This window comes from Amblyraja radiata, chromosome 5 (genome assembly GCF_010909765.2).
Source record: "Amblyraja radiata isolate CabotCenter1 chromosome 5, sAmbRad1.1.pri, whole genome shotgun sequence".
Taxonomy (NCBI): domain Eukaryota; kingdom Metazoa; phylum Chordata; class Chondrichthyes; order Rajiformes; family Rajidae; genus Amblyraja; species Amblyraja radiata.
This window is the reverse complement of record NC_045960.1, coordinates 31,776,759-31,802,563: the sequence shown is the minus strand read 5'-3', so window position 1 is coordinate 31,802,563 and position 25,805 is coordinate 31,776,759. Positions and strand designations below refer to the sequence as shown.

At 41.4% G+C, this 25,805-nt stretch overlaps 1 protein-coding gene across 1 annotated transcript in view; it reads left to right on the top strand.

Annotated features, from left to right (window-relative positions):
- The window catches only part of ahi1 (Abelson helper integration site 1), a 227,943-nt gene that overhangs the window by 175,062 nt on the left and 27,076 nt on the right, over positions 1 to 25,805 (top strand). Inside the window, exons 22-23 of the mRNA XM_033020945.1 lie at positions 2,200 to 2,258; positions 25,733 to 25,801. Of these exons, the coding sequence (XP_032876836.1) occupies positions 2,200 to 2,258; positions 25,733 to 25,801 (128 nt within the window). The remainder of the gene's footprint in view (positions 1 to 2,199; positions 2,259 to 25,732; positions 25,802 to 25,805) is intronic.

The following is a 25,805-nucleotide window of genomic DNA, read 5'->3' as shown; positions in this document are numbered from 1 at the left end:
TTCCATTTGTTAGGCAAAAAGTATAACTTGCTGTAGAAATATATTGGAAACATTTGTTATATTCCTTTGACTTATAAATTCTTATGCTCCACCCATTCACCAATCATTATGAAAATATATTTCAATCATTGGATGCTTCCAGGAAATGGTTAGCAACAATGGTTTTCTTTAAGAGTGGCTCTTTTAATGTTTGGCTTTATTAACATTTCATTCTGGCAAGCTGAATAGTTAACTTGGAAGTGTGTTACAAAGTTATCACCAATTCAAGAAGCCCGATTACATCATGAACCACAAAAGATTACAAAACTTCTTCTCAACACTGATGTTGTGCCATAGTTTTGTGGGTCACTATCTAAGGCAGCTATTGTTCAAAACACATCTAATCTTCCTTTTTTTGCAGCAGTTTTGATATTTGGGCATTTGTTGGTTAATTGGCATTACATGACAAATAGTAGTAATTTTGTTCCTTCCTTGTAGTTTATTTTTTAAATTACCAAGCTGATTAATTCATCTTAACTTTGAATTGGTTTTGATAGTTAATCAATATTTGACTGTATTGATTAGCAGCTATGTATCCTGCTCAGCTAAGTAATAAAAGATAAAATGGAAGAGAGAGGAAATATAAAAAGACAATTAAAATGTGTTGACAGTACCTTTCTTTAAAAAAGTAGAGACAAGTACTGCATTGAAATCCTTGTTGGAAAAGTAAGAGATCACGGACTAGATGCCAATATAATTGTGTCAAAATCAACATACATTGTGATCTTGAATGCCCTTCTGTAGATTAACCATTTTAGTCTGCCTTTACTATATCTATCACCACACATATTATGCATGCTGCACATTCCATATGTAATCCAGTCCGGATTTTCATCCCTACCTATTGACAACTATTGACAACAGCACTTCAACATTTCACAGTCGGACTTGATGCTGACTACGGAGACGGTAGCATGTAATGTTTCCTCTGCTTGTGTTACAATAAAGACTATGAGTTGTTACTCCTGTGTATGGGTCTCATTACACAACATCTTCCCATATCTGCTTTAGAAATTAAATGTTAAGTACTAGCCAGAATTTACCATTTCAACTTTCCCTGGCAATATATATTTAAAAATTCAATTAACTCTTTCAAATTGTAAAACTTTCAAGGTGGCTATATCCCCTTTTTAAGATCTCTGCTTCTGATCCTTCCATTCTCTAGTTCATGTCAAATGCGAATTAGTTACATTGGGGAAAAGAAAGAGGCTCTATTTGGGAGAGGAGAAAGAATAAACAGCATTTATTTGGGAAAGTAGAATTGAGAGCACGAAGGAAGGAAGGAAATGCATTTGTCACCCTTTTGTTTGCCTTTGACATACCTGATCAGCCAGTGTTTGCAGTGTGAGGTTCTTACTTTTGGTCGCTAGAGTGATGGGTGCTGCTTACTGACTCTCATTTAGGGTTTGCCTGAACCACCCAGTTTCTGACCTTATCAGCGATCAAAGAGTTGAATTCCAGAGATGAAGTGAAAATAGTTGCTCAAGCCACACTTGATTGTGTGGCATTAAGGAGCTGGTTAAAAATATAGGGCATCAAAGGAAAAACGCACCAGCAATAGGAGTTATTTCTCAATCAAAGGAAGATGGTGGTTATTGGCGATTAATCATCCTAGCTTTGGATGTCTTTGGAATCTCTCTGGGAAGTGTCCGAGGACCAATCTCTTTAAGTGCTCCATCAATAACCTTCCTTCCATCATAAGGACAGAGTAGGGATGTATGCTGATTGTATCGAATTGAACTTTAACCATAACTCTTGCTCCTATCTTACATGCTTGAAGAATCTGTTTTACACTGGTTTCCAGCTTCCTTCCACAGATGGAACTCTGCACACTATTAAAGGAGGTTTTTATTAGGAGATTACAATCCTTGACTGTAGTCAGTTGTAGAAGCGTTTACCATTTGCACTTTGTGAACTCTCTTGGGCACATTGTGTTTCCTGTTTCATCAGGAGAGTGTATTTTCCTGCATTTGCCCCATGATTATGTCTGCATTGATTCCAAAAAGATCCTATTATTTTCCTTTTCTACTTAATGTTTTATTTAATTTGTTATAACAGTTATGTGGCATGTTTAATGGGAAAAATATTTCAAAATCTGAATGCTACCCTTTCCACACAGAAGCAATGATTGATTTTAATGTGTTATCTTTCTTCGGTTAGGAGGATTCAGTGCTGTGGGGCATCGTTTTGCCAGGCCGCCATCAGTCAAGCTAGAAACGGTATGACTTTCAAGATTTTCAACTGAATAATTTCATTAATTTCAGCCTGTTCGTATCTTGTATTTTTTTTAACAGTTTTGTAGTCAAATGAAAGTTTCATGATCATGACAAATCTGACATTCATTTCCTGGCAGTGATTGAAAAGGACATGCTAATTTCATGTACGGTGTTACACACGGAGCAAGTTTCTATAAAGTTATTTTGTGTCATGTTTTATATTTCCTTTTGGAGGAAATGTAATTTCTGTTTAGTTCTGACTATTCACTTAGCTTTGTTTAAGAAGGAACTGCAGATGCTGGTAAATCTAAGGTAGACAAAAATGCTGGAGAAACTCAGTGGGTGAGGCCGCATCTATGGAGTGAAGGAAATAGGCAACGTTTTGGGTCGAGACGAAAGGTCTCGACCCGAAACGTTGCCTATTTTATTCACTTAGCTTTGTTCACCAGCTTATCCTCACTAGTCTCCATAGATTGATGCTTTAACAAAGTTATCCTCATCCTCCTTTCTATATTACCCACAATTAATGAACCGGATTTGATAAGGGAACTCAAGGTAAAGGAACCATTAGGAGGTAGTGACCTTAATATGATAAGTTTTAATCTGCAATTTGAGAGGGAGAAGGTATAATCGGAACTGTCAATATTGCAGTTGAACAAAGGGGACTATGTTGGCATGAGCAAGGAGCTGGCCAAAGTTGACAGGAAAGGGACCCTAGCAGGGATGACGGTGGAACAGCAATGGCAGGTGTTTCTGGGAATAATCCAAAAGATGCAGGATCATTTCATTCGAAAGAGGAAGTAAGGGGAGTAAGAGGCAACCGTGGCTGACAAGGGAAGTCAAGGACAGTATAAAAATAAAAGAGAAGACATATAACATAGCAAAGATGAGCGGGAAGCCAGAGGATTGGGCAACTTTTAAAGATCAACAGAGGGTAACTAAAAAAGCAATACGGGGAGAAAAGATGAAGTATGAAGGTAAGCTAGCCAGGAATATAAAGGAGGATTTTAAAAGCTTCTTTATGTATGTGAAGAGGGAAAATTAGTTAAGACAAATGTGAGTCCCTTGAAGACAGAAACAGGTGAATTTATTGTGGGGAACAAGGAAATGGCAGACAAGTTGAACAGGTACTTTGGTTCTGTCTTCACTAAGGAAGACACAAACAATCTCCCAGATGTACTAAGGGACAGAGGACCTGAAGGAAATTCACATTAGTCAGGAAATGGTGTTGCGTAGACTGATGGGACTGAAGGCTGATAAATCCCCAGGGCCTGATGGTCTGCATCCCAGGTACTCAAGGAGGTGGCTCTAGAAATCGTGGATGCATTGGTGATCATTTTCCAATGTTCTATAGATTCTGGATCGGTTCCTGTGGATTGGAGGGAGAAAGGAGGGAATTATAGACCAGTTAGCCTGACATCGGTGGTGGGGAAGATACTGGAGTCGATTATTAAAGATGTAATAGCAGCGCATTTGGATAGCAGTAACAGTAACCAAGTCACCATGGATTTACGGGGAAATCGTGCTCGACAAATCTTCTAGAATTTTTTGAGGATGTAACAAGTAAAATGGACAAGGGGGAGCCAGTGGATGTAGTGTACTTGGACTTTCAGAAAGCCTTTGATAAGGTCCCACACAGGAGATTCGTGGGCAAAATTGGAGCACATGGTATTGAGGTTGGGTATTGACATGGATAGAAAATTGGTTGGCAGATAGGAAACAAAGGGTAGGGATTAATGGGTCCCTTTCAGAATGGCAGGCAGTGACTAGCGGGGTGCCGCAAGGCTCGGTGCTGGGACCGCAACTATTTACAATATACATTAATGATTTAGATGAAGGAATTAAAAGTAACATTAGCAAATTTGCAGATGTCACAAAGCTGGGTGGCAGTGTGAACTGTGAAGAAGATGCTATGAGAATGCATAGTAACTTGGACAGGCTGGGTGAGTGGACAGATGCATGGCTGATGCAGTTTAATGTGGTTAAATGTGAGGTTATCCACTTTGGAGGCAAGAACTGGAAGGCAGATTATTATCTGAATGGTGCCAGGTTAGGAAAAGGGGAAGTACAACGAGACCTGGGTGTCCTAGTACATGAGTCACTGAAAGTAAGCATATAGGTACAACAGGCAGTGATGAAAGCTAAATGGCATGTTGGCCTTTATAACGAGAAGAGTTGAGTATAGGAGCAAAGAGGTCCTTCTGCAGTTGTACAGGGCCCTGGTGAGACCACAGCTGGAGTATTGTGTATAGCTTTGGTCTCCTAATTTGAGGAAGGACATTCTTGCTATTGACAGAGTGCAGCGTAGGTTCACAAGGTTAATTCCCAGGATGGTGGGACTGTCATATGATGAAAGAATGGAGCGACTGGGATTGTATTCACTGCAATTTAGAAGGATGAGAGGGTATCTTATAGAAACATATTAAATTATTACGGGATTGGACACGTTAGATGCAGGAAACATGTTCCCGATGTTGGGTGAGTCCAGAACCGGGGCCACTGTTTAAGAATAAGGGTAGGCCATTTAGAACTAAGATTAGGGAAAACTTTATCACACAGAGAGTTGTGAATTTGTGGAATTCTCTGCCTCAGAAGGCAGTGAAGGCCGATTCACTGGATGCATTCAAAAGAGAGTTAGATAGAGCTCTTAGGGCTTGTGGAATCAAGGGGTATGGGGAGAAGGCAGGAACACGGTACTGATTGTGGATGATCAGCCATGGTGACATTGAATGGCGGTGCTGGCTCGAATGGCCGACTCTTGCACCTATTGTCTATGTATCTATGTAATTGTTTCTGTCCAACTGTGCTGCTTGTGCTTAATATTTTTCAAAGACTTTAATCCATATGTCCCCAATTATTTCCATTTTCTTTTTTTGGCTATATTCCTGCAGTTATATGCCAGCTTGACATTACTGCAGTGTAATGTGTACTGTAACACTAGCTTCTGCTGCTCCTTAAACACTTAAGTAATTGATTTGTCTTGTGTTACGTCCAGTACAGATTATCCCTCTATTTGTTCAAACTGCAGAATTAACTGAACAGGAATTGTTATGAAGGATTGCAACATACTGTCTATTCAACTTTAAATTGAAGTAATGTTCATCTCAGCATAAAGTTCCTAATAAACTTTCTGTTCCTGAAGGGATTTTCTGTTCCTGAAATTTAAAGTACTTAAGCTCATTGAGTCATACAACAGATGCCCCATCTGCACTAGTCCCACCTGCCTACATTTGACTCATATCCTTCCAAGCCTTTCCTTTCATGTAACCGTCCAAATATTTTTTACATTTTATCAATGTACTTGCCGTGACTACTTCTTCTGGCAACTCATTCCCTATATCTATCACCATTCATGTGGAAAAAGTTGGATCTTCGGTTCCCATTAAATCCTTCCCCTCTAACCTTGAACCTAGTTCTTGATTCCCTAACCTTGGGAAAATGACTGCATTCATCCTATCTGTTCCCCTCATGATTTTACACACTTCTATAATATTACCCCTCACCCTCCTGTACTCTAAGGAATAAAGTCCTTGCCTGTCCTGTAGGTTGATTCCTGGCAACATCAAGACTTCTCTGCACACTTTCTAGCTTAATGGCATAGTTCCTATAGCAGGGTGCTGCTGCGAAATTGAACGCAATACTTCAAATGCAGCCTCGCTAATATCTTGCACGATTATAACATAACTTCCCAACTTCTATACTCAATTTCCTGAGTGATGATGATCAGCATGCTAAAATAATTAATCAAAGAAAATTGTCATGAAAAAATTGATATTGAGAAATTGAGTGACATTAAAGGGAAGAAAATCAAGATAAGTTTGCATAATAATACCATTATCAATGTAAACTGCTGCACATGAACTCTATCAAACAGAATTTGTCAACCACATATTAACAGATGAGAAGTAGATTTTAAGAGTTCCTAAAGGAAGAGAGAAGTTAGGAGAAGCAAAAAGGTTAAAAAAAAAAACAGAGTTGAGAAGCTGGAGTTTAGACAATAGATAGATAGTAGCATATTTGTTGGTGGAGCAATAAGCTTTGTAATTCTAAAATTGTTGAGGTGAAGAGATGTTAGAAATTGAAGCACTGGGGAAATTTCACAGATGTGGAAGAGCGAGACCTTGAAAACATTTTTAAAAGAGCGGAGATTTTAAAGTAGAAGCACTGGTGGATTGGGACTCAGTGTTGGTTAGCAAGCACAGAGGTGACGGGTGGGGAAAAGGAGATAGTTCTGTTTTTATTAACTGTAAAAGGATCACCGTGCTGTGCCAGGGGAAAAGTCATTGACAGTGCTCCTCAAAATATCTTGCAAATGGCCACAGAGCTGTTCCCCACATCGTAAAGTAAATTCGGGTCATCGAAAGAATATGTAAAATTGACACAATTATAACCATGTGAATAACTTCAAGAAGAAGCAGGGAGAAGCACCAACGATTTTGCATGGCCGTTTTCTATCTCACCTTTTTGATTTCATCAGCCAAAAGCAAAATTCTCTTTCAATTTAACTGCCTACAGAAATTAACCGCTATCTTGTTTTTGCTTCATGATAGCAATGTATTGATGTGAAGACAACTGAGCTAATCTCAGTGAAGTGATCCCAGCTTCTGAAGTAATGTGCATTACCTTTACCCCTGAGGATATCGAGGCTTGAAAAAAGCTAGTTGAAATGCTTAGAACATTCCAAAGAACACATTCCATGAATGAGTAGCATATTTGTTTTTTTCTGGCAAAGTACAGGTTGACCACAACTTAGAACTCACTGTGCTTGTAAAAATAGCAACAGCTATTCGGTTTATCTAAATATAATTAGTCAATATCAATATCAATACGTTATCGTAAAGATAGCATTCCCATCAACAAACAATATATCAACCTAAATTACAGTGCTTCAGAAAGTATTCAGAGCCATTCACCTTTTCCACATTTGTTACGTTACAGCCTTATTTTAAAATGGATTACATTTTTTTTTTTTTCCCATCAATCTACACACAATACCCCAGAATGAAGAAGCAAAAACAGGTGTTCAGAAATTTTTGAAAAGTAATTTAAAAGAAATAACAGAAATCTCACATTTACATAAGTATTCAGACCCTTTGCCACTTTTGACACTCAAAATTGAGCTTAGGTTCATCATGTTTCCATTGATTATCCTTGAGGTGTTTCTACAATTTGATTGGAGTCCACCAGTGGTAAATTAAATTGAATGGACATGATTTGGAAAGGCACACACCTGTCTATATAAGGTCCCACGGTTGACAGTGCATGTCAGAGCAAATACGAAGCCATGAAGACTAAAATTGTCCGTAGACCTCCGAGACAGGATTGTGTTGAGACACAGATCTGGGGAAGGGTATAAAATAATTTCTGCAGCATTGCAGGTCCCGAACATCACAGTGGCCTCTGTCATTCTTAAATGGCAGAACTTTGGAAACACCAGGATTCTTCATAGAGCTGGCCGCCCGGCCAAACTGAGCCGAACAGGGGAGAAGGGCCTTGGTCAGGGAGGTGACCAAGAACAGAGCTCCAGAGTTCCCCTGTGGAGATGGGAGAACCTTCCTGAAGGACAACTATAGCTGCAGCACTCCACCAATCAGGCCTTTATGGTAAAGTGGCCAGACGGAAGCAATTCCTCAGTAAAAGGCACATGACAGCCGCTTGGAGTGGCCAGGTGGAAAGGCACATGACAGCCTGCTTTGAGTGGCCAGACGGAAGCCACTCCTCAGTAAAAGGCACATGACAGTCCGCTTGCCAAGAGGCACCTAAAGGACTCTCAGACCATGAGAAACACGATTCTCTGGTCTGATGAAACTAAGATTGAACTCTTTGGCCTGAATGTCAAGCGTCACGTCTGGAGGAAACCAGGCACCGCTCATCACGGTGAAGCATGGTGGTGGCAGCATCATGCTGTGGGGATGTTTTTCAGCGGCAGGAACTGGGAGACTAGTCAGGATCGGGTGAAAGATGAACGGAGCAAAGTACAGAGAGAAGGTACACAAAAATGCTGGAGAAACTCAGCGGGTGCAGCAGCATCTATGGAGCGAAGGAAATAGGCGACGTTTCGGGCCGAAACCCTTCTTCAGACTGATGGGCGTTGGGGGGGAGAAGGAAGGAAAAAGGGAGGAGGAGGAGCCCGAGGGCGGGGGGATGGGAGGAGACAGCTCGAGGGTTAAGGAAGGGGAGGAGACAGCAAGGGCTAGCAAAACTGGGAGAATTCAACGTTCATGCCATCCGGACGCAAGCAACCCAGGCGGTATATGAGGTGCTGTTCCTCCAATTTCCGGTGTTGCTCACTCTGGCAATGGAGGAGACCCAGGACAGAGAGGTCGGATTGGGAATGGGAGGGGGAGTTGAAGTGCTGAGCCACCGGGAGTTCAGGTAGGTTATTGCGGACTGAGCGGAGGTGTTCGGCGAAACGATCGCCCAACCTCCGCTTAGTCTCCCCGATGTAAATCAGCTGACATCTAGAGCAGCGGATGCAGTAGATGAGGTTGGAGGAGATACAGGTGAACCTTTGCCGCACCTGGAACGACTGCTTGGGTCCTTGAATGGAGTCGAGGGGGGAGGTGCAGGGACAGGTGTTGCATTTCTTGTGGTTGCAACGGAAAGTGCCCAGGGAGGGGTGGTACGGGAGGGAAGGGAAGAATTGACAAGGGAGTTGCGGAGGGAGCGGTCGTTGCGGAAGGCAGACATAGGGGGAGATGGGAAGATGTGGCGAGTGGTGGGGTCACGTTGGAGGTGGCGGAAATGGCGGAGGATTATTTGTTGTATTTGCCGGCTGGTGGGGTGAAAGGTGAGGACTAGGGGGACTCTGCCCTTGTTGCGAGTGCGGGGATGGGGAGAGAGAGCAGTGTTGCGGGTATGGATGAGACCCTGGTGCGAGCCTCATCTATGGTGGCGGAGGGGAATCCCCGTTCCCTGAAGAATGAGGACATTTATATTAACATTGATGGTAGTAGCGTTCATTAAGTACAGAGAGATCCTTGATGAAAACCTGCTCCAGAACATACTGGACCTCAGACTGGGGCGGAGATTCACCTTCCAACAGGACAACGACCCTAAGCACACAGCCAAGACAACACAAGAGTGACTTTGTGACAAGTCTGTGAATGTCCTTGAGTGGCCCAGCCAGCGCCCGGACTTGAACCCGATCTAACATCTCTGGAGGGACCTGAAAATAGCTGTGCATCGACACTCCCCATCCAACCTGACAGAGCTTGAGAGGATCTGCAGAGAAGAATGGGAGAAATTAGCCAAATACAGGTGTGCCAAGCTTGTAGCATCATACCCAAGAGGACTTGAGGCTGTAATCGCTGCCAAAGGTGCCTCAATAAAATACTGAATCTGAATACTTATGTAAATGTGATATTTCAGTTATTTATTTTTAATTACTTTGCAAAAATTTCTAAACACCTGTTTTCGCTTTTTTATTGTGGGGTATTGTGTGTAGATTGATGTTAAAAAAAATGAATTTAATCAACTTTAGAATAAGGCTGTAACCTAACAAAATGTGGAAAAAGTGAAGGGGTCTGAATACTTTCTGAATGCACTGTATCTGCTCAAGTCCTGGAAAGAGGCCTGAATCCATAAATTGCTGATTCAAATAAAAGTGTGAGGTCAACCCCGATCTTTAATTATGCTGGCACAATTCTCTCCTTGCTTTGAGAATCAAAAGAACTGCCGAGGCATTGAAAATCTGAAATAAAATCAGGAAATGCTGGAAACACTCAGTAGTTCATACATCTGTGAAAAGTGAAACAATCAAGCAAATTAACTCTGTTTCACTTTCTACAGATGCTGCTAACCTGCTGCATGTTTTCTGTTGCTGTTTCACCCTGTGCTCAATTCATTTGAGTGTTTTCTCCTGGCTCCTTGTTCTTCTGCTGTTGGACAGGATTTTACCATAGACAAATATTCTTGATCTCTGTAAACTATTGAGAATTCCCATTTCTGTCACAAGATTAGCAGGAAATCCATTTTGGGAGGAACATTGATGGTAGTAGCGTTCATTTATGTAATGAAACACAGCATTGTTTCTCCAGAGCCCTTGCACATCTTTTCCATTGCTTGTATTTTTCAGTACAATCATGTATTATTTTATTTTCTCCAGTCTGCTTTAATTGTTCTTAACTGCAAGAAGTTCAAAACTACATTATTTTTGCAATTAAGGCCAACATCCAGATTTATCTGATTGATAGTTTTCAGTCATTTTCAATAGTCTTTACTCAGGCTACAGGCCAGACCCAATTCTGAGTACGGATTATGTCACTTTTTATCTACTATGGCTTGAGAATTGAAATAAATTATATTAAATTAAGATTAGCAAATCTGCAGATGATACAAAAGTGTGTGGTTTTGCAGATAGTGAAGATGGTTGTAAAAAATTGCAGTAGGATCTTGATCGATTGGCCAGGTGGGTTGTGCAATTGTTGACGGAATTTAATACAGAGAAATGTGAGCTGTTATATTTTGGGAAGTTTAACATGGGCATGACCTACACAGTGAATGGTAGGGCTCAGGGGAGTGTTGTAGAGCAGAGGGATATAGGAGTGCTGGTGCGTGGTTCTTAGAAGATGGAGTCGCAGGTAGATAGGGTAGTCAAAAAGGCTTTTGGCACATCAGTCAGAGTATTGAGTATAAAAGTTAGGTCATGTTGCAGTTGTATAAGACGTTGGTGAGGCCGCATTTCGAGTGTTGTGTTCAGTTCTGGACAGATGTTGTCAAGCTGGAAAGGGTACAAAGAATATTTACAAGGATGTTGCCAGGACTAGACGGTCTGAGCTATAGGGAGAGATTGAATAGGCTGGTGCTCAGGAGGATGAGGGTGATCTTTTAGAGGTGTATAAAATTATGAGATGAATAGATCGGGTAGATGCACGGAATCTCTTGCCCAGAGTAGGTGGATCGAGGACCAGAGGACATAGATTTAATGTGAATGGGGAAAAGATTTAATAGGAATTTGAGGGGTAACTTTTTCACACAAAGGGATGTAGGTGTATAGAACAAGCTGCCAGAGGAGGTAGTTGGGGCAGGGACTATCCCAATGTTTAAGAAACAGTCAGACAGATACATGGATAGGACAGGTTTGGAGGGATATGGGCCAAATGCGGGCAGGTGGGACTAGTGTAGCTGGGACAAGTTAGCCGGTGTGGGCAAGTTGGGCCAAAGGGCCTGTTTCCATGCTGTATCACCATGACTTTATGACTATATTTAGTATTTCCTTAGTATTTGCCCTGCTAAAGTTGTGAATCTATTTAAGAAGGGCACCAAAGAAAAATCTGGGAATGATAGACCAGTAAGCATCTTGTGTTACAGGGGAGGGTTCTGAGGGGTCAGAGAAACATGCACTTAAAAAGGCATTGGTTGATTAGGGAGGTTGGTTTTGTGCAGTTGGAGATTGTGTATCATGATTTTGATGGAGTTCGTTGGAGATAGATATAGTTTATATACCTCTGCAAGGACTTTGATAAGGTTCCTGATGGTAGGCTGCTCTAGAAAGTTAGACAAGGGATCCAGGAAGAGCTAGCTACATGGTTGTCTTTATGGTATGAAGCTGTAGGTGGTGGTAAAAGATTGTTTTTTAAACTGGAGGCCTGTGCATAGTGGTGTGTCTCAGGAATTGGTAACGTAAGATTGCAGATGACATTAAAACAGACTGAAGATGCTTATCCAGATTTACGGTGGGAACTTTATCATCGTGACAAGTGAGCCAAGGAATGGCTATTAGAATTTAAATCTGAAAGTATGAGATATTGCAAACCAGGGCAGTACCTTTACAGTGAACAACAGGGTCATGGGAGTGTTGTAGAGCAGAGGAATTTTGGAGTACTTGTACACAGTTCCCCTAAAATGTGTCACAGGTAGATAGGGTGCTGAAGGAGCCTTTTGTCATGTTAGTCTTCATCGGTCAGGGATTTAAGGTTAGAATGTTGTGCTATGTTACAGGCATTGGTGAGGATGCAGTTGGCGTATTATGTTCAGTTTTGGTCACTCTGCTATAGGAAATACGTTATTAAGCTGAAAAGTGTACAGAGGTTGGGGAGGTGAGGACTTTACGGTAATTCCTTGGAGTGCTGGAGGCTATGGGATAATCTTATAGAGATATATAAAATCATGAATCAAATAGATAGGTGAAATGCAGTCTTTTTCCAGGGTTGGAGAATCAAGTGCCAGTTTCCATGTTGTGTGACTCAACCACTCTTTTTTACAGACTTATTTAGGCTGTGGGCCTTCCTGACAAGGTCAAGATTTTTTTCCCATTCTCAGTTCTGCTTGAAAAGGTGACGGTAACCTGCTGCCTTGGACTATAGGTGTCTCTTTGGTGGAGGTACTTCTGTAATCCTGTTGTAGGGGGTTTGATCTAATGAATGGTAATATATTTCCAAGTTAAGATGGTGTGCAACCTGGAGGTGAACCTCCAGGTTGTGGTGTTTCAATGAATTTGTACAGACGCTCCACCAAAAATCTCAAAATATATTAAATTGGTTAAACAACATTTCTCTTGGATGATTCAGCCAAAATCTTACCCAGTACTGGTGTCAGTCCTGCATGAGCTGAATTATACACGTTTTTAAAACGTGCATTCAACTCTGAATTGCTTGACTAGATCGTAATTGTAATTTTGGTGTGGTTCAGGTCTTAATCCAGAGATTAAGATGTAGAATCTCCGAGCGTAATAGTTTGGACCTTGTTGCTCAAATTCCCCAAGAGCAACCTTATTGCATGTTCTACGTTTTTGGTTCCAACATGTCCCATCAGTAAAGCATTGGATTGGAAACTGGTAAAGAACTCCTGATAGTTCTTTTGTGTATGACCATAAAACTTTAAGTAGTCAGTCAACACACTGATAAGGACACAGTCTTAAATATAAATTGAAGATTGGCTTCTTGAAAATATAACTATTTGTCTCTTTTGCACTCTAACCTTGGACTGTCTACTCAAATCTTGGAGCAAAGAGTGAAAGTAAAGATTTACGAATGAGAGGGGAGGTACTCCCAACTCTGCAAAGATCTCCATGTCAAAACTAACACGGAAGCTGTGATCTTAATTCAGAAAGGCCTTGACAAATAGTCCTGACCTCAACAATGTGTACATCGGACTTCTGTGTTCATCGCTCTCCTGCATCTCTCTTCTTCTGTGTTCATTGCTCTCCTCAATGTGGGAAGCAGTCTAGATCTGTCCTGGGTTCAGGAAACATCCTTTGATCACGTTCCATTGCTCCCAGTGAGAATTGTGGGACAGTTTCTCAAGAATAGTTAAGAACCTGGCAAGGGAAGAGTGAAATTTTTTTGATGGGCCCTCGATCTCTAGATCAATTCAAGGAAACTAAAAGTGTAAAACAGATCATGGGTTATTTCGCACTTGGATCTTCCATATTGGAACAGAATATGCAGACCGATCAATGAACACTGCATTATGTTTCAGTCACTTCTGTTTCTCTTTGAAACAGATAACATTTGCCAACAATATTTTGGGATTTTATTTAAAACATCGTAAAAATTGGACATCTATGAATACTACGCTAATTTTAGATATTTAGTAAGTTTCAAAGACTGCAAAGAGGAAGTTTAAATTTGAATTAAGTATTAGCAGTGGAATTGCAGAAAAGGCTAGATCACACTGAGATTTGATAATGCTTCCGATCACAACAGTCAGTATTCAGCCATGGTATTGAGTCATGGATTTCCACATGGGGCGCCGAACGATGGCTGCCTCGCCAATGGTCTGTCTCGTCTTTTTCCTTCTTTGTGTTTTTAGTTTGTTGTAAAATGTTTGCTTTAGTTTATTTTTAGTTTTGTGTTATGTGGGGGGTGGGGTAAACTTTTTTTATCTCTTTCCTTGAAGGAGATGTGACTTTTACCGTGTCGTATCTCCGTTTGCACTGCGGCCTAACATCGTGGAGCTGGCGGCCTCTTGCTGAGACCTTGAGCTCCAACTGCGGGAGCCTGCGGACTTAACATCGTGGAGCTGTCGGCCTCTTGCTGAGACCTCGAGTCCACCGCGGGAGTCTGCGGACTTAACATCGTGGAGCTTGCGATTCTTTTGCCAGGGAACGACCTTGGAGCTCAACAATGTGGGGCCCGTGTTCCCTGGTTTAGGGACCTGCTTCGGGAGTTCCAAACCGCAGGTGCTTCAACCACCCCGATCGCGGGAGCTTCAATCGCCCCAACGTGGGAGCTTCGATACCGGCTGCGGGAGCTTCAATCGCCCCAATTGCGGTTGGTTCGACTCCCCTGACCGCGGGAGAAAAGGAGGAAAGAAGATAAGACTTTATTGCTTTCCATCACATTGGGGAATGTGGAGGAGCCACTGTGGTGGATGTTTATCTCAAATATTTATGTAGTTGTGTGTCTTGTTTCTTTTTTGGTATGACTGTATGGCAAATCAAATTCCTCGTATGTTGCAAAACATACTTGGCTAATAAATTACGATTATGATTATGATTTACACAAAGAAATTCTTAAAAATTTACAAATATCCGGAAGGCCAAATTTATCAGTTTGCTCTGCTGCTAGGCTCTTGCTGTAGTTGAATGATAGGCCCGTTTTTACTAACTGTTCTTGAAATTATGGTGCGGTATTGCAGTACAATTTTGGTAAAGATTGGAGGGCAAAGGTTTACAAAGCATAGGGTTGAGTTACTTTTCATAGAATATTTTGTTTTAGTTTGTTTTTTAAATCTGAACATTAGATACATTTTAAATCATTGAAGGGACTTGCAGGTTTCACAAAACACCAAAGCATCACCTCCCGCTTTGACCCTATTAAAGGTGAGTAAGAACATTTTGTGGACAGAGCTTCTGCATGTAGATGCTCAATACCTAACAGCTGCCTACGCTTCCCACTGACTCCGGGTTGCAGAGGACTAGCAAAGTTGGCATAGGATAAACTGCAAATGTCATTTCCAGGCAATTGGTCTGTCAGAATCTGGCCCAATATCACCAGTGCAAAACTGGAAGGAGATAACTACCATTCATCCAATAAATTTGTAGCAACTGGCATGTCACTGACTATAAATATATACTATTTGCATATTCTAAGGTGCAATATTTTACATACAGCTGTGTTTACATGTTTCCTCTGCTTATTCATTCAGGTGCTTGCAAGATATATTTTCTAAAATATGAAAAGAAATTAATAGGTTTCAAGTTATCAGTGTAATTAAATATATTTTCACACTAATGAAGAGTCTGTTTTCGGCATCTTGAAACACATATTTTGGTTGCAGACATTTCAATGTGAAGAAATTGTTTCCACCGGGAAAAATATTGATGTGCACTGCCCGATGTTATTTTAATGGTAATGGTAACAAAAATACCATCATTTTCCTTTTTGTAAAGCTACAGCATGGAAACAGGCCCTGCGGTCCACGGAGTCCGAGCCGAGCAGTGATCACCCCATACACTGGCACTTTCCTACACACCAGGGACAATTTACAATTTTACCGAAGCCAATTAACCTACAGACCTGTAGGTTTTTGGAATGTGGGAGGAAACTGGAGCACCCAGAGAAAACCTATACGGTCACAGAGAGAACATACAAACTCCATACAGACAGCACCGATAGTCGGGATCGAACCCGTGTCTCAGACAATTCCACCGCTGCACCACTCTGCCATCCCCTTCTCTTCCCCATTCCCTCTCCAAGAACTGGCTTTCCTTGATGGCAAGAAAACCACTGATCTTTTGTTTTTCTACATTATCCCTGTCAGGAGCCCATCAAATTCAAAGTAGAGTAGCTAAGAAACAGCAGCTTGCTGTCTCCAACTATAGGTGTGATTTCTTGCAAATCATAGATGAGCTGCCAATTTCAAAATCAACCGAATCCACACTACACATTCTCTTTGCAGTTAGAAATGTTGATAAAGTTGATAATATTCATAGAGTTTGGATTTGATTTGTTGAGGTTGCCATTTTATGATTAAAAGATGATTTATGTCGTAGGAATAAAGGCGTGGACTATTTTCTAAATGGGGAGCAAATCCAGACATTGGAGGTGCAAAGGGACTTGGGAGTGCTGGTGCAGGATTCCAAGATTAAAAGTTAATTTGCAAGTCGAATCGGGTAATAAGGAAGACAAACTGCTACACGGGTGGTTTTAAACTGAATAAGGGGGGTGGGGTGTCGAATGGGCTAGTGGAGGATGGAGTTAAAGGGAAAGGGTTTCTTAAATGTGTGAGCGTAGAGACAGAGGGGTGTAAAATGAGGGTAGAAGCAATAGGTAGCAAGGTGAAAAGTAAAAGTGGCAGGCCGGAAAATCCAGGGCAAAAATCAAAAAGGGCCACTTTTCAACAAAATTGTATAAGGGGTAAGAGTGTTGTAAAAACAAGCCTGAAGGCTTTGTGTCTCAATGCAAGGAGCATTCGTAATAAGGTGGATGAGTTGAATGTGCAGATAGCTATTAATGACTATGATATAGTTGGGATCACGGAGACATGGCTCCAGGGTGACCAAGGCTGGGAGCTGAACATCCAGGGATATTCAATATTCAGGAGGGATAGAGAGAAAGGAAAAGGAGGTGGGGTAGCGTTGCTGATTAGAGAGGAGATTAACGCAATGGAAAGGAAGGACATTAGTTTGCAGGATGTGGAATCGGTATGGGTAGAGCTGCGAAATACTAAGGGGCAGAAAACGCTGGTGGGTGTTGTGTACAGGCCACCTAACAGTAGTAGTGAAGTTGGAGATGGTATCAAACAGGAAATTAGAAATGCGTGCGACAAAGGTAAAACCGTTATAATGGGTGACTTCAATCTACATATAGATTGGGTGAATCAAATTGGCAGGGGTGCTGAGGAAGAGGATTTTTTGGAATGTATGCGGGATAGTTATCTAAATCAACATGTAGAGGAACCAACGAGAGAGCAGGCTATTTTAGACTGGGTATTGAGTAATGAGGAAGGGTTAGTTAGCAGTCTTGTTGTACGTGCCCCCTTGGGCAAGAGTGACCATAATATGGTTGAGTTCTTCATTAGGATGGAGAGTGACATTGTTAATTCAGAAACAATGGTTCTGAACTTAAAGAAAGGTAACTTTGAGGGTATGAGACGTGAATTGGCCAAGATTGACTGGCAATTAATTCTAAAAGGGTTGACGGTGGATATGCAATGGAAGACATTTAAAGACTGCGTGGATGAACTACAAAAATTGTTCATCCCAGTTTGGCAAAATAATAAATCAGGGAAGGTAGTGCATCCGTGGATAACAAGGGAAATCAGGGATAGTATCAAAGCGAAGGATGATGCGTACAAATTAGCCAGAAAAAGCAGCATACCGGAGGACTGGGAGAAATTCAGAGACTAGCAGAGGAGGACAAAGGGCTTAATTAGGAAAGGAAAAATAGATTATGAAAGAAAACTGGCAGGGAACATAAAAACTGACTGCAAAAGTTTTTATAGATATGTGAAAAGAAAGAGATTAGTTAAAACAAATGTAGGTCCCTTGCAGTCAGAAACGGGTGAGTTGATCATGGGGAACAAGGATATGGCGGACCAATTGAATAACTACTTTGGTTCCGTCTTCACTAAGGAAGACATAAATAATCTGCCGGAGATAGCAGGGGACCGCGGGTCAAAGGAGTTGGAGGAATTGAGTGAAATCCAGGTTAGCCGGGAAGTGGTGTTGGGTAAATTAAATGGATTAAAGGCCGATAAATCCCCAGGGCCAGATAGGCTGCATCCCAGAGTACTTAAGGAAGTAGCTCCAGAAATAGTGGATGCATTAGTAATAATCTTTCAAAACTCTTTAGACTCTGGAGTAGTTCCTGAGGATTGGCGGGTAGCAAACGTAACCCCACTTTTTAAGAAGGGAGGGAGAGAGAAAACAGGGAATTACAGACCAGTTAGTCTAACATCGGTAGTGGGGAAACTGCTAGAGTCAGTTATTAAAGATGGGATAGCAGCACATTTGGAAAGTGATGAAATCATTGGACAAAGTCAGCATGGATTTACAAAAGGTAAATCATGTCTGACGAATCTTATAGAATTTTTCGAGGATGTAACTAGTAGCGTGGATAGGGGAGAACCAGTGGATGTGGTGTATCTGGACTTCCAGAAGGCTTTCGACAAGGTCCCACATAAGAGATTAGTTTACAAACTTAAAGCACACGGCATTGGGGGTTCAGTATTGATGTGGATAGAGAACTGGCTGGCAAACAGGAAGCAAAGAGTAGGAGTAAACGGGTCCTTTTCACAATGGCAGGCAGTGACTAGTGGGGTACCGCAAGGCTCAGTGCTGGGACCCCAGCTATTTACAATATATATTAATGATCTGGATGAGGGAATTGAAGGCAATATCTCCAAGTTTGCGGATGACACGAAGCTGGGGGGCAGTGTTAGCTGTGAGGAGGATGCTAGGAGACTGCAAGGTGACTTGGATAGGCTGGGTGAGTGGGCAAATGTTTGGCAGATGCAGTATAATGTGGATAAATGTGAGGTTATCCATTTTGGTGGCAAAAACAGGAAAGCAGACTATTATCTAAATGGTGGCCGACTAGGAAAAGGGGAGATGCAGCGAGACCTGGGTGTCATGGTACACCAGTCATTGAAAGTGGGCATGCAGGTGCAGCAGGCAGTAAAGAAAGCGAATGGTATGTTAGCTTTCATAGCAAAAGGATTTGAGTATAGGAGCAGGGAGATTCTACTGCAGTTGTACAGGGTCTTGGTGAGACCACACCTGGAGTATTGCGTACAGTTTTGGTCTCCAAATCTGAGGAAGGACATTATTGCCATAGAGGGAGTGCAGAGAAGGTTCACCAGACTGATTCCTGGGATGTCAGGACTGTCTTATGAAGAAAGACTGGATAGACTTGGTTTATACTCTCTAGAATTTAGGAGATTGAGAGGGGATCTTTTAGAAACTTATAAAATTCTTAAGGGGTTGGACAGGCTAGATGCAGGAAGATTGCTCCCGATGTCGGGGAAGTCCAGGACAAGGGGTCACAGCTTAAGGATAAGGGGGAAATCCTTTAAAACCGAGATGAGAAGAACTTTTTTCACACAGAGAGTGGTGAATCTCTGGAACTCCCTGCCACAGAGGGTAGTCGAGGCCAGTTCATTGGCTATATTTAAGAGGGAGTTAGATGTGGCCCTTGTGGCTAAGGGGATCAGAGGGTATGGAGAGAAGGCAGGTACGGGATACTGAGTTGGATGATCAGCCATGATCATATTGAATGGCGGTGCAGGCTCGAAGGGCCGAATGGCCTACTCCTGCACCTAATTTCTATGTTTCTATGTTTCTAAACACAACGCGAGCATTTATTTCAAGGGAAATAGAAATAAAAAACGGGGATGTAATGCTAACGATCATAATGTGCTGGTCCGGCCCTTTTTGGAGTATTGTGAACAATTTTGGGCCCCATATCTGAGGAAGGATGTGCTGGGCCTGGAGAGGGTCCAGAGGAGGTTTATGAGAATGATCCCATGAATGATTGGGTTAACATATGATGGCTATTTGACCACACTGGGCCTCCACTCGCTGAAGTTTAGAAGGATGATAGGGTCCTCATTGCAACTTACTAAATAGTGAATGCCCTGGATGGCCTTTGAACCCTTTCCAGGAAAATACCAATCCAACTCAATTTACAAGTTCACAGATGACACCACTGTAGTAGGCCTGATATCAAATAATGACGAGATGGAGTACAGGAAGGAGATTGAAAACGTGGTAACCAACAACTGCTTTCTCAATGTCAGTAAGACAAAGGAGATTGTGATTGACTTCAGGTAACAAAGTACGCCAAAGTAGAGATGGTCGAAAGCTTCATGTTCCCTGCAATAAATATCACCAGCAATTTGTCCTGAATCAGCCACATCAAAGCATTGTCAACAAAGTGTACCAATGCATCTACTTCTTCAGAAGGTTTAGGATATCCCCAACAACCCTCACCAACTTCTACAGATGTGCCATAGAAAGCATTTCATTGGGATGCATCACAGCATGGTTTGGGAACAGCTCCACCACAAGAAATTGCAGAGAGTTGTGGACATAGCCCAAGCCATCACACAAACCAACCTCTCCCATTGACTCTACACTTCACGTGGCCTTGGCAATCTGTAGAAATCGATGAGAGTTGTTGGGGACATGCTGAATTTCCTAGTAAGGCTTTGCTGTGCTTTTTTGGCCATTGCCTCGATATGGCTGGTCCAGGTCTTGAGTCTGAAGAAGGATCCCGACCCAAAACATCACCTATCCATGTTCTTTAGAGATGCTGCCTGACCTGCTGAGTTACTCCAGCACTTTGTGTTTTTTCTGGTTTTCTTGTTCGTCCAGTTTTTATGAAGTGTTTTGAAACTCTTTACATAGATGCTGCTTGAATTCTGAGTGTTTTCAGCATTTTCTATTTATATTTCGGACTTGCAGCATCTACAGTTTTTGTTATTTTCATTCGCTGCATTTCATCTCCCAGCCCTTCTTTCTGTTCTTCTCACGGCAGCAGAATATTCCTCATCATTGTTTCAGCCTGGCCACAAAAAATAGATTCAACAGTTGAAATATGCAGTCACCACCTTAGGTGAGATCTGAGAAGACAGCTTTCTGAAACTGTAACTTTAGGTTTCACTTGCAGCATTTGGTTACCACCAGTGCAGAAGTCATCCTTGCTCCAGTGGCCTGAACATTTATATCCAGATCTACGAGGTTGTTGCAGTTCTTCAGACGTCTGCAAAGTAGTCAAAACATTTTTCCAATGCCCACGGTCATACAGTGCCCTTGCACCTGTCCAGCTGGCCAGAAATTGCTTTCTATTTCTGGCAGTCAGTGTTTCATTCACAAAGGCAGGATTTTCTATAAACATTATTCTTTGAAAAGTAAGATCTGAATAGGCACAGCTCCCAGGATCTGCATCAGACAACACATCTAACCATACCCATGGATCTAGCTGTTGTCATGTTTTCACAGTGTTTCTCTTCTCAGTATTTTAACCACACTCATGGTGGCTGTCAAAGACTGTGCCATTACTTAAAGAATTAGTTTTGCCTTTGGGTTTCTTAACGTCTGCCAGATAATATTTTTAAGAATTTCTTATATATTCATTTGAAATGTAGATCTGTGGAAAATAGTAGCAATCAAGGATGTTTGTGGCTGATGTTGTATCATAAACCCTTAGCCACGTCATTACTTACGACCTAATGTGGTTAAATACTCCTGACTGTTACCTTGTTGATCCCTGATTAATACATGGTTGTAAAACACAAGTCCGTTTTGTTCTTGGCAGTGAGTCATATCACTGCCAACCCAGGCACACACTCGCTCTCAGTTGAAACTACTCAGTTTAATTTTAAGTGATACTTATTGTGAGTAAGCACTTCCACTTCTGGAGGAATTCCTGGAATGATGTACCTATATGTCGAAGCAGCACTAAAGGAAATTTAAAATTAGTTCAAGAGAGAAAATAAGCAATGGGGTAGATGAGAGAGATGTTACTAGGCAAAGAGAAAGACAAATGAGAAAGAAAAACAAATACCATGCATCATTGAAAGAGAGCAAAGATAACTTAAAGAAGGAAGGACCACTCAATTTACAATGGGGGAAAAAGATCTAGAAATAAAACAGTGCATTAAATTCTGCTAAAAGGACATAAAGTGCTGGAGTAACTCAGCGGGTCAGGCAGGATCTCTGGAGAACAAGGTAGGTGATGTTTCGGGTCGGGACCCTACTTCAGATTGCTGGTCCTTTCAGCAGCAGCACTTGATGGGGGTGGTCAGAAGCCTGAATGATTAAACCGCTGTGCTATTTAATTTGGGTATCTAAAACCGTCACAAATGTTCTCAGACCCTTTTTCCAATTATATTGTTTGTCCCTTCAAAAAGCTGCAGTAATTACTTTAGGCATTCCAATTTATACCATCTCTTCCCTCATATCTGTTAGCCCCAGGAAAAAAATTCTCAACACCTGTTTTCGCTTTTTCATTCTGGGGTATTGTGTGTAGATTGATGAGAAAAAAAATGAATTTAATCCATTTAAAAATAAGGCTGTAACGTAACAAAATGTGGAAAAAGTGAAGGGGTCTGAATACTTTCTGAATGCATTGTATACCTTATGGGGCTGGTTGTTTGTTTTCATTCTTGGCAATATTAACCCAGGCTAGTTAGAGTACAAACAACTTATTTTGAAGGAGTAAGAATCCTGGATGGATTCTCCTCTATGATACTTGGGAAAGTTTCCATCTGTTATTGGTTAGTAATGTGAACATTAATTTTAAGATTGTTCAGGAAAGAGATGTAAAATATCATTAAAGTCTAATATTTTATACAATAAAACCAAATGGTTTAAAGTTACCTCCTCCTTTGCACTGTGGTAGCATTTCATCCCATCAGTTAGATATTTTTAATCATGTCCCAGAGACACAATGACTTGCTACTGTGATATTTGCATCCAATGTGTGCACAAATGTACCTTCTGTGGCATGAATTATGAGCCTTCCACTCTTTAAAATGTCTTGGTGAGGAAAAAAGGGTCGTGACGCATATGAATGGAGTATTTATATTGGGGACTACTAATCAGTAAACAGGCCTTTCCACTCCTTCATTCTGTTGATCACTGGAAGAATCTGAATTATAACAATACTCTTGAAACCTTCTCCAGCGTGGCCAACCTCTTGTTGTTTTAACAGTGGCACAAGTGTTAAAAAAGTGTTTAACAGTGGCACATGTTAAAAAAGATGATCTTTGCTATGCATTTCGAAATTCAATTCCAACCCTCGTGAAACAGGAAGGCAAAGCAAATCCAAACAAATTTTAAGGCAATGTATTATAAAATCTGCCCTTGACTCATTTTTAAATTTTCCTGCTTTGTCCAAGGTTTGCCAAGTAGTCCAATACAATACAATCCAGTCTATTCGTCCAATAGTATGTTCCAATTAGATTTTTTCCCCTCAATGCATGCCATTCTTTCAATTTTCAAATACACCTGGATCTCATTTTCTCTTTATCTTTCTTAATAAAGTATAAAATGTGGCTGCAGGAATTCCATTTCCCAGTACTAAACGCTGAAAGACATATCTTTGTTTCTGGAGCAGTAAGTCATGCTCGGCATTTACATGTTTTCAGTTTTAAATAGTCATACGCACAGAAACAGGCCCTTCGGCCCACTTTGTCCATGCCAACCAACACATCTGACGCTGACATTTTTGCACCACCTTAATCACAATTGTCCTGTGGTTGTTTTGTGTCCAATTTTTTTCAGATTGATGTCATATTTCATGTTATTGACATTTTTAGATTTGCAAACCCCCAATTTGAGAAAATTTCTTCCATGTGCTTACAAGTATGATGTCACAATGGGATTGTAGCCCTGCTCGCAACACTGTTGCTATTCAAATACACTGAGTCCTGCTAGCTCTAGCAGGTGCAAATGCATTTTTCTTACAGTCACAGTACACTGAATTTTTTTTAAAGTTTAAAATGTGGGAGGTTGAAAGAGGCGAAATGAGAAGCCCCTGCACAGTTGGGGGCTATGGGTGAGTGGTGGAATATTGCGTTGGGGGAATGGCTGAGTGGTGGAATATTGCTTTGGGGAACGGGTTACTTTGGGGGACCAGGCCTCCCGTGGGGGCTGTGGGTGAGTGGTCGAATATTGCAATGGGGGAACGGGTTGCATTGGGGGACCAGGCCTCCCGTGTGACAGGGACCCAATGGTTGCCGTTCGGTCTAGTATATATTACTAAAACTCTCATCTTGTTTGTTTGTTTGTTTGTTTCTATCTATCTATCTATCTATCTATCTATCTATCTATCTATCTATCTATCTATCTCTCTCTCTCTTTCTCTCTCTCTCTCTCCCTCTCTCACTCTCTCTCCCCTCTCTCTCTCTCTCTCCCCTCTCTCTCTCTCTCTCTCCCCTCTCTCTCTCTCCTCTCTCCTCGTCTCTCTCTCCTTCTCTCTCCTCGCCTCTCTCTCTCTCTCTCTCTCTCTCTCTCATATCCTGGACGTACACCAAAACGGCGCTAACATTTTTGCACCACCTTAATCATAATTGGCCTGTGGTTGTTTTGTATCAAGTTTGGTTCAGATTGATGTTATATTTCAATAGTTATTGACATTTTTAGATTTACAAAATCCCAATTTGAGAACAATAACTTGACAGATGCTGTGGCTGTTAATGGGAGATTCTGGCAGTTAACAGCTGTGACTGTGTCACAATGGGATCTCACAGTCCTCCAATCACAATGGGATCTCATTTACATAAGCTGCCATATCCGACAATTACATTACAATGGGATCTCAGCTGCCCATTAACAGTGTTGGGATAAGCTCTTATATTGTTGGAAGGAGAGGTAGGGAGTGGGGAAGGGGAGGAAAAATATGTTATTTAAACATTGTGTTCAGTGGGCGAGTGCGATAGGGGAGAGGTGAGGGGTGACTGAGGGTAGCGAACAGGAGAGGGAGAGAGAGGTGAAGGAGGAAGGGGAGAGAAGAGGGAGGGTGAAGACAAAGGGGAGGGAGTGTATGAGCTGTGCCTGTGCAGTTGGGGGCTATGGGTGAGTGGTGGAATATTGCGTTGAGTAAACGGGTTGCATTGGGGGAATGGGTACATCACAATATAATCTCATTTAGCAGCAAATCTGAGATCGATAATCATTTAAAAAACCAAGGTTTCTTGGCAGTTTTTTCATGGTGGGGGGGGGGGTGGAATAGGGGAGAGGTTTCATTTACAAAATCAATGACACTTTCCTTGTGGAGGATGGGATGGGGTGGCAGCCCGTTTCACCACATGTGGGTTTTTATTGTGGGGAGCTTTAATAGGGGAGAGGTTTGATTGCCTCCATAAATTCCAGAATTTTTCTTGTGGGGGGTGATGGGGGTGATTGCCTCTGGGGGGCACCTGTCTCTGGTTTTCATTGTGGGGGTGGAATGGGGGAAGTTATTGACATTTTTAACTTTCTGATTCGGTGATGTCGTCAAATTACGCCAAATTGGTACACCAAAATGGTACACCAATTACGCCAAAATAGCACCACAGTTTTTGGACCATCTTACTCACAATTGTCATGTGGTTTGTATCAAGTTTTGTTCAGATTTATGTTATATTTTACAAGTTATTGACATATAAAACTTAAAAAAAATTTAAACAGCGCCCCCACTTGCCCTTAGCAGCGTATAACGTCACAATGGCAACTCATTTACATAAACTGCCCGTTCATTTACAAAACAAAATAGTAACAAATAAATACTTTTAAACATATTGACAAATAAACAGAAGGGTCTATTTCTACTCTGTGGAATTCTGCTTATTAATCTTTCACTTCAGTGGAGTTACTAGATTTGGGATTGATTCAGCAGGAATGTTTCCCAGCATGAGAGCTGGAATGTCTATATATGTTCATCCTTCCATGTAGCACAAGTTGCATGATAGATTGCATTGTCTATGTGAAGAAAACGCCTTCCATAAATTGAAGACGGACGTAATATTCAGATAACCAGTTGCTGGCTTTCTGATTTTCCTCAAAAGTTGAATGTAATATTGCAATGTATTTTTCTTTTCTGTAGACTCGTGCAAATCCTTCAATATCATCAATCAAGGTAGAAGCTGATTCTAATGCACCAATAGAAGAAACTGTAA